The 15,424-nt window shown below is 41.3% G+C and overlaps 1 protein-coding gene across 1 annotated transcript in view; it reads left to right on the plus strand.

Annotated features, from left to right (window-relative positions):
- LOC111868583 (neural-cadherin) overlaps positions 1–15,424 on the plus strand; it is a gene marked incomplete at its 3' end in the record, with an annotated part of 286,085 nt that overhangs the window by 220,190 nt on the left and 50,471 nt on the right. Inside the window, 3 exon segments of the mRNA XM_033753097.1 lie at positions 2,044–2,055; positions 5,778–5,969; positions 10,898–11,144. Coding sequence (XP_033608988.1) covers positions 2,044–2,055; positions 5,778–5,969; positions 10,898–11,144 — 451 coding nt within the window.

Raw genomic sequence — 15,424 nt, forward strand, 5'->3', positions numbered from 1 at the left:
CGGCTGACAACTCTCTATTCTGTTTAAAATCAGAATTCCAAGTCTCTTGAATTTCCCTCATTTATAGTTTTAATTCGCTGATTCAGCGTGGACGACAAGGGGGTAGATAGCTCCTCCCTTGTGTTCTAATTTCCTAAAGTTAGGTTTTCATTGGGTCTTATCGGGATGTGGGCAGACCCCTTGCGTCTGATCGCTGCGTCAGCAATCTCTTCCGATTCTCCAGTGCCCGAGTGAGGCAAACTTCTGGCGCTGTGAGGACACAGCCTTGCTGGGCAAGCAGATTCCTAACCTACTTGCCATTACTGATGTTTACAAGTTGCGGCAATAACTGTGAAACACTGTTCGCTAGGCGCGAACATTTTTGGGCCGTGGCTTCTTCTACTATCTCAAATTTGGGGCATAACAGTGTCACCGTCGGGTCAAGAATTTTTCACTTCTCCATATCGTCCAGACCGGCTCTTTCCTCCCAGTGGCTCCTATCCAGTGGGTACCGAGGGTAAAGCGGCCGGGGCGTGAATGTGACCACTCACCTCCAGCTAGTGCCAAGGTCAATAACATGTATATCTATACATCCACTCCCCCATACGCCTTCATGGCGTAGTGCTTAATTAGTTAAGCACAGCGACAACTTTTGTACCCGGGAGAGCCTGTCCGTGGCACATGCGAGCAGGAGCAGGTGTACTAACCGGTCAGATCCGCTGTAGTGAACAATTGCATGCGTCGAATGGTAGGATGAATGTAATTCACTAGACAAGCTGCAGACGGATGTGGTCACGCAGCATTCGCCTGGATGGACTGAGAGAGACCACGGACGATCAGGATAGGTTGCCAAGAATCGAGCCCGGGACCTCTAATATGAATCTTAATAAGTCTCAGGTATCAGTAGGCTGCAGATGTAGTAACGTTATTAAGTTAAGCGGTAAGAGTGAACCTGTTTTGTTCCAGAATTAAACTTCGTAAGCTTTGTCTTACAAAGATTTCTGTTAATTTGATATTGTATGCAAAACACCTTGGTTGGAGTATGGAAGGTATAAACTATGGATAATTCTAATACACGGTCTCTTTGTCTCTTAGGCGCACAGCATCATCGATCTGATTAAGTTGCCGTCGCATTTCAGTGTGAAACCTGTAGGCTAAAAAGGCAAAGTTGTCCCTGTGTTTAACTAATTAAGCACTTACTATGAAGGCGTATGGGGGAGTGACTGTATAGATCCACATTCTCTTGACCTCGGCACTAGTTTTAGGTGATTGGTTAGCTTCACGCCCTTGCCGCTTTACCCCTGGGAAAGAGCCCCCGGTACACATTGTATAGGAGGTTGGGTGTACCCCAGAGCCTGTTTGGACGATTGGAGAAGTGAAAATTCTTGTCCCTACGGGGACTCGAACTCCGACCCCTCGGTCGTCCAGCCCGTAGCCAGTCGCTATCCCGGCTCTGTATGAAAAGGAATTGCTGCTTTCGTCTGGAATGTGATGCTGTACAATCTGGCAGGCGTTTACCTACGTTTCGGAAGGACATACTGTTGCCATATGCAAGGTTGAAGAGTAAGGCAAGCAAGTATCAGTTAGGAGTCATCAATCTGTTTGTTGCTTGCTCGCTCGCTCGCCTTACTATTCAGTCCTGATGAAGGAAGCAACGCGGGCTTCTGAAACGTCAGTAAACTCCTGCCAGACTGCGTGGTGTCACATTGCATAAGATATTGTTATTGATATTCACTGCTATGAGAAATTCTAAGTCTCTGACTGTAAGAAAATGTTAAAGAGATTTTCTGTTCGCAGTTCATTAGACGCAGAATATTCGCCCTGCGAATGAAGAGGAATGCATTGACGTAGAATGCCACATCATCATAAATTACTTAGGATACATTTTCTATGATCTACGGTGTTCATGCGCTGATGAGAAATTCAAACATAACTTTCGATATGACACAGGACTATTTTAAGTTATTATTCGAGAACTTTTAGGGTCGCTGACAAAGGAACATGTGTGTGCTGAGAACCTACTAATGTATTGCTTTTCCTTCTCTTTCATGCATCTGCCTGCAGTGGGAGTGCGCTGTAAGTACAGTAGAAGTGGATGTGTGTAAGTGTTGCATGGTGCTTAGTTTGACACAAATCTACCACTTTATTGTTAGTGAACTGTGATTCCAAATTATGCCAGGAGTTTGCATATATATGAGTTTCTTTTCGGAATGTGTCTTGGTATACTTCGGCCGAGGTAGTTAATTCACGTACCCTCCTGATATCCTCAGCAAATTAAAAGCGTCGTGGACCATACAAGGGCGGAACATCGAAGGAGATGGATTTGTAATGTGAAGAAAGCAGTCTTCTGGGATTTGGCACCGTGTATAAGTGGTGTTAACCGACGTTTCGGAGGAACGTATCGCCTCCATCTTCTGCTTTTACCGTTCTCACGGTCTTGTCGCTTGCAGATTTCTTATACTTTTTCTTCTACCCTGAAGATGGAGGCGATACGTTCCTCCGAAACGTCGGTTAACACCACTTATACACGGTGCCAAATCCCAGAAGACTGCTTTCTTCATAGTCACCGCCGTGAAAGCCTCAAATCTTACACAATTTGTAATGTGTTTCTTAAACATGTAACCACCTTAGCAGGCCTAACCACATACACGGCCGACTACATCTGAAATACAGGTCTTGTGTATGAATAAACAAGAAAAAATTGCCGAACAAAATATGTATTATAAGAGTTCAGTAGGCGCTGTCAGTACCTGTTCCAAGGAGGCACATTCTCCTGTCGTGTGGAACTCCCCTCCTCAATTTGGGGATATATTTCTGTACTTCCCTTGAAGCTTTTAATAAAAAATTACGGATAAGGTCAAGGGAGTGAAGCTAATTTGATTTTAAAGTTTCAGACAGATTGTTATAAAAGCTGAATACTTGTACAAAGACTGTTTGTAGTGGCTAGGTTTGTAAACTGGCGGGTCAAAGTAGCCGCACGGTCTAAGGCATGAACTGTCTTCATGTTGTATTTTAGCGTCCTCTTGCACTAATTTTCGTCCATGATATATATACAGTGTCCGTCTTGCAGTGCATCCATTTTTACTTGTCACTTCACAACATGTTTCGGCACCATAGTGCCATCATCAGGTGCTCCATTTACAGTAATCTATTGCATTACATGCCATTATGTCAATGTAAAATTATTTAAAAAGTATTTTAAAATATTACAACACCCGCAGCCAAAAAGGGAACACGCATCACGAGACACGATACACACGCCATATAAGAGGAACGACTCCCATAGTGGAGGAACCATGCGCGGGTTTTGAATTGGGAAAGATAAGATGAATATCTTAACAAGATTTTAGTATACAAAAAATTTATTATAAGTGACGAATATTTTAAAATACTTTTAAAATAATTTTACATTGACATAATGGCATGCAATGCATGTAGCACCTGATGATGGCACTATGGTGCCGAAACATGTTGTGAAGTGACAGGTGAAAGTGGGTGCACTGCAAGACGGACACTGTGTATATATCATGGGTGAACTGTCTTCGCTCGCTCGGACGCTGGGATCATGGGTTCCAGTCCCACTCATGGCATGGATGTTTGATGTGTTTATACTTTTATTCTGTGTTTGTGTTGTCCTGTATTTAGGTAACGGCCTTGCAACGGGCTGATCACTCGTCCAAGGAGTCCTACCGTCTGTGTAAAAATGATTACGGAACTGAATACGAGGCCTGGGCCCTGAATGGGCTGGAAGAGCCATTAAAAAAAAGAATGCATGTAAAATGACTGTTTTAGTGGCTAGTTTTGTAGACTGATTTGTCTGATTGCTGATTGAAAGGTCAAAAACTGATGAACTGCATTCCCTGTCGCTGTTGAGAAAGTACTGAAGGAGGCCGCGCCATAGCTCAAGCGGTTAGTCGCTGGCTTCCCACCGCGGCGGCCTGGGTTCGATCCCGGGTCTGGTCAAGTGGGATTTGTGGTGGACAAAGTGGCGCTGGGGCAGGTTTTCTCCGAGTACTTCGGTTTCTCCTGCCAATCTTCATTCCACCAATTGCTACACAATCACCCTCACCTATCATCTGGGGCTGGTACAATAGGCCAGAAGTGGCCGCAGTACAAGGGACTTAGTCCCACCTCACTAGCAATAAAAAAAACGTACTGAAGGAAATTGGAAGCCAGAACAGTATTAATGCAAAGAATTTTCGCTGCAATTCAAAGACGTTATCTTCGACGGGGAATGAGTCCTGAAGCCTACTCCTTCTGTTTAAGTAGCGCCATGAGGAAGGGTCTTTCTTCAGAATCTGGCAGTCGCTCATCTGGCCAAGAAATTCACCCCTTTTTATATGACCCAACGGTTCATTACCATGCTCACAAGAAATTTCAATTGGGCCATGTCGTGAATCAAATGAGCCCACATCCTATTTTTTTTAAATCCTTCTTAAAGTTATATTTCTACCTATGTCTGAGTCTTGTAAGTTGTCTTTTCCGTTCCGATTTTAATAAACTTCCAGAAATGCTATATGCATTTCTCCCCCCCCCCCCGTAGATTCAGCATGCTTCGGTCTCCTCTGAACACCGCGAGGCTGCTCTTCTGTTACCTACATAACCCAGTGCCCCTGAACTTTATAATTCAGGCTCCTTGCCGCTTCCTGTTTCTATACTGGCCGTCATTTGATCATGCATCACATGTATACGGGAAAGGTCACACGAGGATGGCTGTGCATCCAGGAAGTCACAGTGGAGTCCGTACACAATAACCGGTTATGATGACACCAAGTGCACCAATTTCAAGGATCGCATTTCGCTCTAATTAGGATGTATAACATTGCAGTTTCCTGTGTTGCGTTAATGACGTAACCGATACTTGTGGCTATACTGACTGCATCACAAGGATTCGACAACATGGACCTTCACTACAGAGAACGAGAAGTATCGGTTCAGAAATCGTGACTATTGATATCATGCAAGTTCTGAAATGGCAAAAAGTAAAGCTATCCCTGTAAGAGGCCATGGGGGCCCATAGAGTTGTGAGACATCGAGGGTCCCACATTATCTAGGCAATCGGCTCACAGAGGGCGGTGAGGTTGTCAGCCTTACGCGCCGGCAGTTCTTTAACTCCAGGAAGATTCGTGGTACTCATTTATGTTAGCGATTGAGTCGACCTCAGGACCATACTGCTGCTGGAAAGATTAGGCCAATTGAAAAAAAAATCAGTGACCTCATCGGGACTCGAAACTGCGACCTTCCGGTCTGTAGCATAGTGCCTCAACCAACTACGCTACCACGTGCCCATGGTAGGCTCTGAATACAATCCCGCTGCCTTATGGTGGCCACTGGCGCACGCAAGAGTAGAGAGGAGGGAAGCTAAAAGCAGGAGATGGAAGCATGACAATGAGCTGAATTCGGCACTCAGGTTCGTGACCTTGTAAGGACATTTCGGAAGTGCTAGGTTTAAAACTTGGTCGGGACACCAGCTGTTCTGATCAAATTTTTTCGTGTTTCATCATTCCCTCCCTAAAAATGCCGGACGGTACCGAAAGTAGGCCACGATCAGTTTCTCCCACATCCTCTCAGTTCCGCTCTTCACTCTCTTCATTTCAGGTTCTGCGCTCAGAATTTTATATTCATACCCCGTCACCCCACTGCGTGCTACATGTTCTCTTCAGAGTGTCCTCCCAGGTTGCTTGCTGTTCTTCTCTCCCAGAATTCGGTACGCAGCTCTCGTCGCCATGCTGCGGGTATCGCCCCCGCAGTTCAGTATTTCTGCGCGTTTACGCGACGCTGTGCGCTTCTCTTTCCAGATACGGACAATCAGCGCGTCATCATTCACGTCAAGGATGTGAACGACGAGCCCCCATACTTCATCAACCGCCCGCTACCTATGCAAGCCGTCGTGCAGCTGAACGCACCCCCAAACACCCCTGTGTTCACCCTGCAGGCGCGGGACCCCGACACGGACCACAACATCCACTATTTCATCGTGAGAGATCGCAGTGAGTATTTCGTTTGAACATTCTTAAACAACTGATTGCCCTTATTTTATTGCATCTTTAGCCTATTTATTATTTTGTTCTGTTTCCTCTCGTTCCTTCATTTCTTCCACCCTTTCCTTCTTGTACTTTCTCCTTATTGTATTTCTTGCTTCCATCATTTAATCAACTCTGCTATCCATTTAAGTGCCTCACATGTATCCATTACATCTGGATATGCGAAACCGATACAGATACTCTTTTTCTGTCTTTGCTTTCCGATTCATTCTCCTAGACTAGACATTCATTTAGTGTTTATGCACATTTCTAGTTTGCGTATTTTAATTTGTGATTAATTAGCATTAACTATTATTATTGGTACTCCTAGATGGCAAAGTGCCGGTCACGGTAGCCGAGCGATCTAAGGCATGCACTGTCTTCGCTCACTCGGAAGCCGGGATCGTGGGTTCGAATCACACCCAGGGCATGGATGTTTGTGTTGGTTTTTCTGTGTTTATGTACAGGTAGAGGCCTTGCGACGAGCTGATCAGCCGCCCAAGGAGTCCTACCATATGTCTAATGTCTAGTAAAACCGAAGTGAAACGGAGAGTTTCATGGAGGTAGGCCTAGGCCCACTGGGGCTGTAGTGCCAATGAAAAAAAAAAAAAGATGGCAAAGTTGCACTCATTCACAAGCACCCTTCCCTGCGAAGCTCAGTACAGAGAATATTTAGATCTGAGAGAGGAATAAGAGGAGGATGGTGCAGGTTACATAATGAGGAGATTCATAATTGCACCTTGTATTGATATTATTAGAATAATGACATGAAGGGGATGAGATGGACAGGGCACGTCTCACTCGTGGAAGAGGAGTGAAATCAGGGTATACGATATGAAAACCAGGTGGAAAGAAACTGAGAGGAAGACCGAAACATAGATGGGAAGATAATATTAAAACTCGATCTTGCTCCAGGACTGAGCCCAATTGCAGGCTCAGAACACACGAAATAACCTTCCAGTTCTAAAACGAACTGTAATTTTTGACTAGTTAATCGACTGTCAGCCTGTCAATACGGACTCTGCTATATTCTATATGTAGTTACGTTCATCAACAAGAACAGAGAGACCAGTTCAACCTTACCTGGTTGAGTACTGGTTCCATCTAATCCTGACATTGGGGCCGCGCCATAGCTCAAGCGGTTAGTCTCTGGCTTCCCACCGCGGCGGCCCGGGTTCGATCCCGTGTCTGATCTAGTGGGATTTGTGGTGGACAAAGTGGCGCTGGGGTAGCTTTTCTCGGATTACTGCGGTTTCCTCTGCCAATCTTCATTCCACCAATTGCTCCATAATCACCCTCACCTATCATCTGGGGCTGGTACAATAGGCTAGAAGTGGCCGCAGTACAAGGGACTTAGTCCCACCCCACTAGCAATAAAAATATCCTGACATTTATAGGATGGCATGAAAAAATAGATTTTGTTTGACGATCCCCTTGTCATGGTGAGAACGCTCTTAGTCCTAATGATTCAGTTGACCATGCTGAGGAAGTTTTTGCTTTCCTGCTGGTCAGAGGAGAAAGTTGAAACGAAAAATAACCCACAACAGGCAGAAAAGATTCTTAAGCCATGAGGAAGGGAGCTTCTGTAAGGGGAAAGTAACCCCAAATCAGGACTTATGGTCCTCCAGATTGGGGGCTGTGTGGGAAGGGAGCTGGCATTTTTTTATAAAAATAAAAGAAACTATGAGATTGTGCCTTTGGCATAAACAGACCCAATGATAATGACCAGGAGTTAAACAAATTTACAACGTATGGTATCTTAACAATAATCAATATATTACATATTTTAGAATGAGAATTTCTTTGTAAATTTGTGTTATCAAATGGCGTTTAATTTTATTATCTCCCCTTACGAAATATCCTGGTTATGCTTCCATGCAGACAGTGTTCTGTATTTCCGCTTCATGTGCCAGCTATAGATTGTCTTCTGGGATGTGATGCCGTTTAGTTTGGTATTTGCACCATACAACAGGACCTCGGATCCTGGAAGACAGTAATGTTCATAGTCATTGCTGTGAGAACTCTGAAATGTCACGCCTTTAGACACTTCCTGGATATGTCTGACAGTAGCAGAGTTGTGATTATGGTAAGAAAACGTGTTGAACAAGGAGTAATGTTCCGTTGAACGCAGGTAGTCCAATTTTATCTTCATAACACTTTTATGATACGGAACATTATGTAGATTCTTGGCGAAGCAGCGAGAGAAGCCCCTCCCCGAATCACACATATAACATCGCGCCTGAAAGTAGGCACTCTCCAAAGCAATTACCTACGTTTCTCTGCTACCCAATTAAATTTTACCAAGGTTCGATGATCCCGTACGGTGGCTGCGTTAACTGCCGATCTAGCAGGAACTGATAAGACTGGGGCTTTATGGGACTCGGCTGAAAGTAGCGAAGTACTGCAATTCTTAAGGCGAAATGCCGGTAAGCCTGCATTACAGGGAACTACAGCGCGTACAGCCCTTCGTGAGGACTGATAACCACACAACTAGTCGTTCAGTTCCCCACCATTTGTGCTCAAAATGGCTCAGAACTATGCCCTGTCGTAAGCCAGGTGAGTCCAGTCAAATCATTACACTATTTCTTTGAGATCTGCCTTAATATTATCCTTCCATCCATGCCTGAGCACGAGACGTCACAGTTGTTTGTATTGCACTATATATTTAGGAAGTCCTTAGTTCAAACCTTGGCCCGAGTGCATTCTATCCTGTCTGAAGTTTCTCTTAATTTTCCTTAAACCCTGCCTGTAAAGTGCCTGGTTAGTACCACAAACTTGACTATGGCTGCTGACTCCCACATCGTCCTTAAATTCATTATTCACTGATTTTCTACCATTTTAAACTATTTGAACCACTGACAGTGCAGTTACATAAATAAATAAACAAATCTAGGCACTGAAGTCATCAAAGTTAATTAGCCATTTTAATGTGAAGTTGGAGTCCGACGTTCACAAACTGTCTTGGTCTCCATCAGTGGCTGATGTGACGAGTGTCCTGTATACACAGAGCTGTCGTCCGTCCAAGCCCCGTACTACGAATACTTGGGCAGTGCTTGACGGAAGCAGATGGTCAGTACTGACCGCGTGGGGACCAGTCGTCTGGATTCATGTCGCTTCTCGTTGGTCCTTCGTTACGATGTTTTCATTCATTTTGTCTCGTTTGTCTTATAATGTTCGTGGCCGGGTACCGTGAAAGGCGTAGAGGGAATCCCCCATTTCTTTTACTCTGAAGTTAGCGGGGTGCAGCCAGATCTCAACTGATCGCGTAGTTCCCGCCACATGCTGGCAAAAATGACAGACTCTATGGACCGCTCAGTTAAGGAGGCCATAATCACAAATATAAATTTACCACGTATGTTGTCAGGTGCATGAGTGACTATAGGCGGGGTTTGGATTGATTATTGGATTTATTGAGCACAACACACAACTCGTATCTACAAGTAACTATAACAGCCTTACTGCTTTACACACTCTAAAGATAATTGTAACTGCAGTCTTCTGTGTCTTCACTTGTCGTTTCCTGTTAACGGATCTTAACAATGTCCTCTGGTAACGTCCTTACCGGCTGGCGAATATCCCCCAACTGACGCATTCCTCAAACTGTAACTCCAAATCTGGCGGCCATCTCGTACCAACCTTCATCTCTTCTCTTCACTGGCTGACTAACTGTAGCTCCTAACTTGTACCGCTTATAACAATTCCGCAGGGACTCACACAAAAGACCACCGCTCCTCATTGTATTCAGTTGTCTCCATGGGAATATGTTTGTTTACGAAAGGCTCTTGTGTATTTGCTTATCTCATGGTCCTTGCCCAGCAACGGGTTTACATGCTACAGTATGTTTATTTATTTATTTATATGCATGTGTGCGTCTATAGGCATGCATACTCTTCGCACATGTTATGTAAAATTGTCTGTTGCTCACCCAAAATGTGAACTTAAAAAGAATTCTGTAAGACATTTCAAATAAAGCAACTGCCATATAGGGACTAGCGTTACAGTTTGTGTATTTAATGCCGGACTGCTGGCTAAAAGTCGATTTGCATCGGTAGGTCCTGTGATTGGCCAACTCGATTGAGGTTTTCGACAGTTTACCTCGGTCACAGAGCAAAGGCTGAGTTGGTGCCCAAATTCAACATTACACTTCTTGTTTCAAATGCAGCCCTCTCAGTGTTAAATCAAAATTTCACTCTACTGCAGCCCTTCCGACGTTGATGTCAAAATTAATTCTAATCATACACAGTAAAGCCCCAGTTAGCTTCTCTCCTCTGCTCAAAAAACTTTACCATTTCTCTTCCTAAAACTTTACCATCTCTCAACCATCTCAACCAACGTATCTGCGCTAGAAAGATTAGCGGGAACTGCCTGGAAACCTTCAAAACCTGAGAAAAAAACTGTTTTCTTTCTCTCCTCCCAAATGTAGTGTCTCTTACTATCCCCCTCCGACTTTCTCTTCTCTCATTCTCTGTTTCTTTACAACACAAATCTCTTAATATCACTTCTGATGATGGAGATAAAGACAGTCTCTGAAACATTAGCCACTAACTGCACATTGATGAAACAGCAGACCTCAGGAAAAGATGTAATTGCATGTTGACGTCATGAAAACGTGAGATAATATACAACTTAAGTCAATGTACAGGTCTCCAAAGCAAACTCTTCCTTCCAAATTTTCTATACACTTCTGATCTCTACACTACATACCTCAACCATCTCATTTATTTTGATTTGATCATTATAATAACAGTTGGTAATTTGAGTGCACATTATGATGTTCCTCATTATGGAGTTGTGAACAACATAACTAGCTGATTTTTATTATGTAATATGAAATGTGACTGTTCTTATTTGATATTTAGAAACACCAATGGCAATAAAATGGTAATTGTTTGCAGCGGGAGGTCGATTTGAGGTTGATGAGCGCTCAGGGGTTGTGCGTACTCGTGGCACAGACCCCTTTCAACTGGATATGGAATATGTTCTTTACGTGAAAGCTGAGGACCAGAATGGGCGAGTTGATGAGCGGCGGTTTCAATCTACACCTGAAGAGCGGTTGTCAATTGTGGGCGGGAAGAGAGCACCACAATTCTACATGCCGTCGTATGAAGCTGAAATTCCGGAGAATCAGAAAAAAGACTCTGAGTAAGATTTACATTTAAAACTTAAGCACATACCCGCGCTTCTCTTTTCCAGAAGGTGATGTGGGACTCGACTGACAGGGTGTCCTTCGATTCTTAGTTCACACCGATTCATTTTTGACTTAAATAGGCACATAATGCTGGTCATTTACATAATATGCTGAAGTAAATAGAAATCACACACACACATGTCACCCCCCTCACACACACACACACACACAAAAATACAGAACAGTTCATTGAATCAATGCATTTCTTGGAACAAATAAATTGATTGATTGATTGATTGATTGTTGAAGATATTGATATGTCAGTCACATTATAGCTAATTCCAAAGATAGCCATTGTGTACTTTAAAACATGAATGTGACTGAAAATTAAAATATTTTTGATAAAGAGTGAAGTATAGGTTCTTTGTACAATTAACTGTGACTTGATGAATGCATATTTAGGCAGAAATCTTGTTGCTATTAAAGTAGAGGTTATGAACGTGTTTGATCAATTAAGCATCCAAGAGCCTCTTTTTAATTGCATTAATAAAACCGTTTTCTGTCCAAGAAGTAATGATGTCAATCACATCAGTGCAGAAATTTGTAACAGCCTTGATAGACATGTTGAAACTTACCTTGCTGTACATTTTGTACATTGTGAAGATGAAGAAAGACATTTTCAGATGGAGTTTGAATAGAAGGTTAAACGTAAAGTTGTCCCTGTGCTTAACTAATTTAGCACTATGCACTATGAAGGCATATGAGGGAGTGGATGTATAGATCCACATTTTCTTGGCCTTGGCACTAGTTAGGGGTGAGTGGTCAGCTTCTCGCCCCGGCTGCTTTACCCCCAGTACCCATTGTATAGGAGGTTGGGTGGACCTCAGAGACGGTCTAGACGGTTAGAGAAGTGAAGATTCTTAATCCTACCAGGACTCAAACTCCTACCCCTCAATCATCCAGCCCATAGCCAGTAGCTATACCAACTATGCTATCTTGGCTATTGTACCTAATGTATGTATTCCTGTTCATTTCATAGTACTGTTGAGATGACTAATGACATTGCAATGAAAGTATGTTTTTAAACTTCAAGTCAACAGCATCATATGCTTATGGGAAGAGTTTACAGGAATGTCTTGTGTTCCTCATGGAGGTATGAATTCAAATATTAATTTATATTTCTCTCATAACAAGTACATAAGCAAGTGTCCACTTGTATTCTTCTTCTATGGCACCACAGCCCGATGTCGGGCCTTGGCCCCCCTTATCAACCCCCTCCATTCCTCTCTATCCTGCACTGCTCTCTTCCTGTTCCTTACACCCATTAACTTTTTCGCATCTTCTTCCACCACATCAATCCATCTAATTCTTCGTTTCCCAGCACATCTCCTACCACCTATTGTACTACATAATATTTTCTTTGGGATATGCTCCTTATCCATTCTCTGTACATGCCCAGCCCATTGCAATCTTTTAAGCTTTATCATCACTGAGATCTCTGGCTCCTTATATAATTTGTATAACTCTTTATTATATCTTATTCTCCATATCCCATTCTCTTTTATTGGTCCATAAAGTCGTCTTAGGATTTTCCTCTTGATTGAATTGGTGACTGATTCCTCTTTCTTGTTTAGCGTCCAACCCTCACGTCCATAATAAAGCACCAGTCTTATCACTGATTTATGTATTTTTGTTTTAATCGCTTGGTGTATATCCTTTGATCTAAAAACTGATAGTAACGAGAAATATGCAGTATTCACTAGTTTTATTCTTCTTGTTATTTCATGATTTTCCTCTCCATTTTTGTGGAATTTCGATCCTAAATGTATGAAGTCTTCAGCTATTTCTATCCCGTCCCCTTCCATGTTAATTTCTCCAGTTTGCCTTTCATTCCTTCTAGATTGTAGCAGCATTTTAGTTTTATTTACATTCACCTCTAAGCCAGTTGTTTTTGCTATGGTTTTTATTCATTTATATGTCTCCTTCATTGCTCCTGGGGATCTCGATACTATAATAATATCATCCGCATACGCCATTATATGCGTTTGTTTATACGCTGTTGTGTTCCTTGTGCCTACATTACATTTCCTCACTATATATTCCAATACCAAGTTAAATAGTGATGGTGCCAAACTATCACCCTGTTTTAATCCTTGATTTGTCTTAAAGCATTCTTTTAACTGGTTCTGGATTTTAACTTGATTGATTGTTTCTGTCATGGTTAAGTTAATTATTCTACTTAGTTTTGTTGGAATACCAAAAGTGGACATAATCATCCTTAATTTCTTCCTTATTATTGTATCATATGCTTGTTTAAAATCTATGAAGCACAGGTAAATATCTGTATTAAATTCCCACAATTTCTCCATTATTTGTCTCAGGGTGAATAAATTGTCTATTGTTGACCTATTGAGTCGAAATTCTGATTGATATTCCCCTATTATTTTTTCTACATATTGATCCAGTCTCTTTTTTAGTATCCTTGTTAAAATTTTATATGCTGTTGGTAGTAATGATATACCTCTATACTTACTACATGTTAATTTATTCCTTTTTTTAAATATGGGACATATAATGCTCTTTCCCCAATCTTCTGGTATCTTTTCTTCTTCCCACACTTTATTTATAATTCTGTCATTGTTATTATTCCTTCTTGTTCTCCTGCCTTCAATAATTCTGCTGGTATNTAATCATCCTTAATTTCTTCCTTATTATTGTATCATATGCTTGTTTAAAATCTATGAAGCACAGGTAAATATCTGTATTAAATTCCCACAATTTCTCCATTATTTGTCTCAGGGTGAATAAATTGTCTATTGTTGACCTATTGAGTCGAAATTCTGATTGATATTCCCCTATTATTTTTTCTACATATTGATCCAGTCTCTTTTTTAGTATCCTTGTTAAAATTTTATATGCTGTTGGTAGTAATGATATACCTCTATACTTACTACATGTTAATTTATTCCTTTTTTTAAATATGGGACATATAATGCTCTTTCCCCAATCTTCTGGTATCTTTTCTTCTTCCCACACTTTATTTATAATTCTGTGGAGTGCTATTATTCCTTCTTGTTCTCCTGCCTTCAATAATTCTGCTGGTCTGCTGTTATCTCCTCCTGGTGCTTTATTTAGTTTTTGTTCCTTTAATGCTTCTTCCACTTCTTCCTTTGTTGGAGGCTCTATTATCTCTTCCCCTTCTCCATCATCTGTATTTTCTTCTTCATTGTCCTCGTTAACTTCCATATTCTGATTTCGATTTAATAATTGTTCAAAATATTCTTTCCATGTATTCATAATCTCTGTGTTATTATTTATTAAAAGCCCTTTTTTGTCTTGGATAAATTCTGTTTTTGGTTTGAAACCTTCTTTCATATATTTGATTCGACCAAAGGCATTTTTTGTTTTGTTACTTTTGAAGTCTTCTTCCATTTGCAGTAATTGCTCATTTAGAAAGGCCCATTTCTTTTTCCTGCAAATCTTGTCTGCTTTCCTTCTTGCTTCTTTATATGCCTCATTCCTTGCTCTTGTNCTGCTGTTATCTCCTCCTGGTGCTTTATTTAGTTTTTGTTCCTTTAATGTTTCTTCCACTTCTTCCTTTGTTGGAGGCTCTATTATCTCTTCCTCTTTCCCTTCTCCATCATCTGTATTGTCTTCATCATTGTCCTCGTTATCTTCCATATTCTGATTTTGATTTAATAATTGTTCAAAATATTCTTTCCATGTATTCATAATCTCTGTTTTATTATTTATTAGAAGCCCTTTTTTGTCTTGGATAAATTCTGTTTTTGGTTTGAAACCTTCTTTCATATATTTGATTCGACCAAAGGCATTTTTTGTTTTGTTACTTTTGAAGTCTTCTTCCATTTGCAGTAATTGCTCATTTAGAAAGGCCCATTTCTTTTTCCTGCAAATCTTGTCTGCTTTCCTTCTTGCTTCTTTATATGCCTCATTTCTTACGCTTGTTGGTCTTTCCATATATTCCATATATTTCTTATTCTTCAGGTTTATACTCTCCCTACATTCCTTGTCAAACCATTCTCTATTATCCTGTTTCTCTTGATATCCCCGAGTCCTCTCGGCTTCTGTAATTATTGCGGTTTTAAAATCTACCCATATCCCTTCTACCGTTACTTCTTTATTTACTCTATTGTCATTAATTTCTTTAATTTTATTTTGAAATGTTTTTCTCTTATCACTCTCCATAATCTTGTCAATATTAAATTTCTTACATTTCTCTTACTGCTTAGATCTTTGACAACTTATTTTACATCTATATTTAACCTGTACTAAG

This window comes from Cryptotermes secundus, unplaced genomic scaffold (assembly GCF_002891405.2).
Source record: "Cryptotermes secundus unplaced genomic scaffold, Csec_1.0 scaffold330, whole genome shotgun sequence".
Lineage (NCBI taxonomy): Eukaryota > Metazoa > Arthropoda > Insecta > Blattodea > Kalotermitidae > Cryptotermes > Cryptotermes secundus.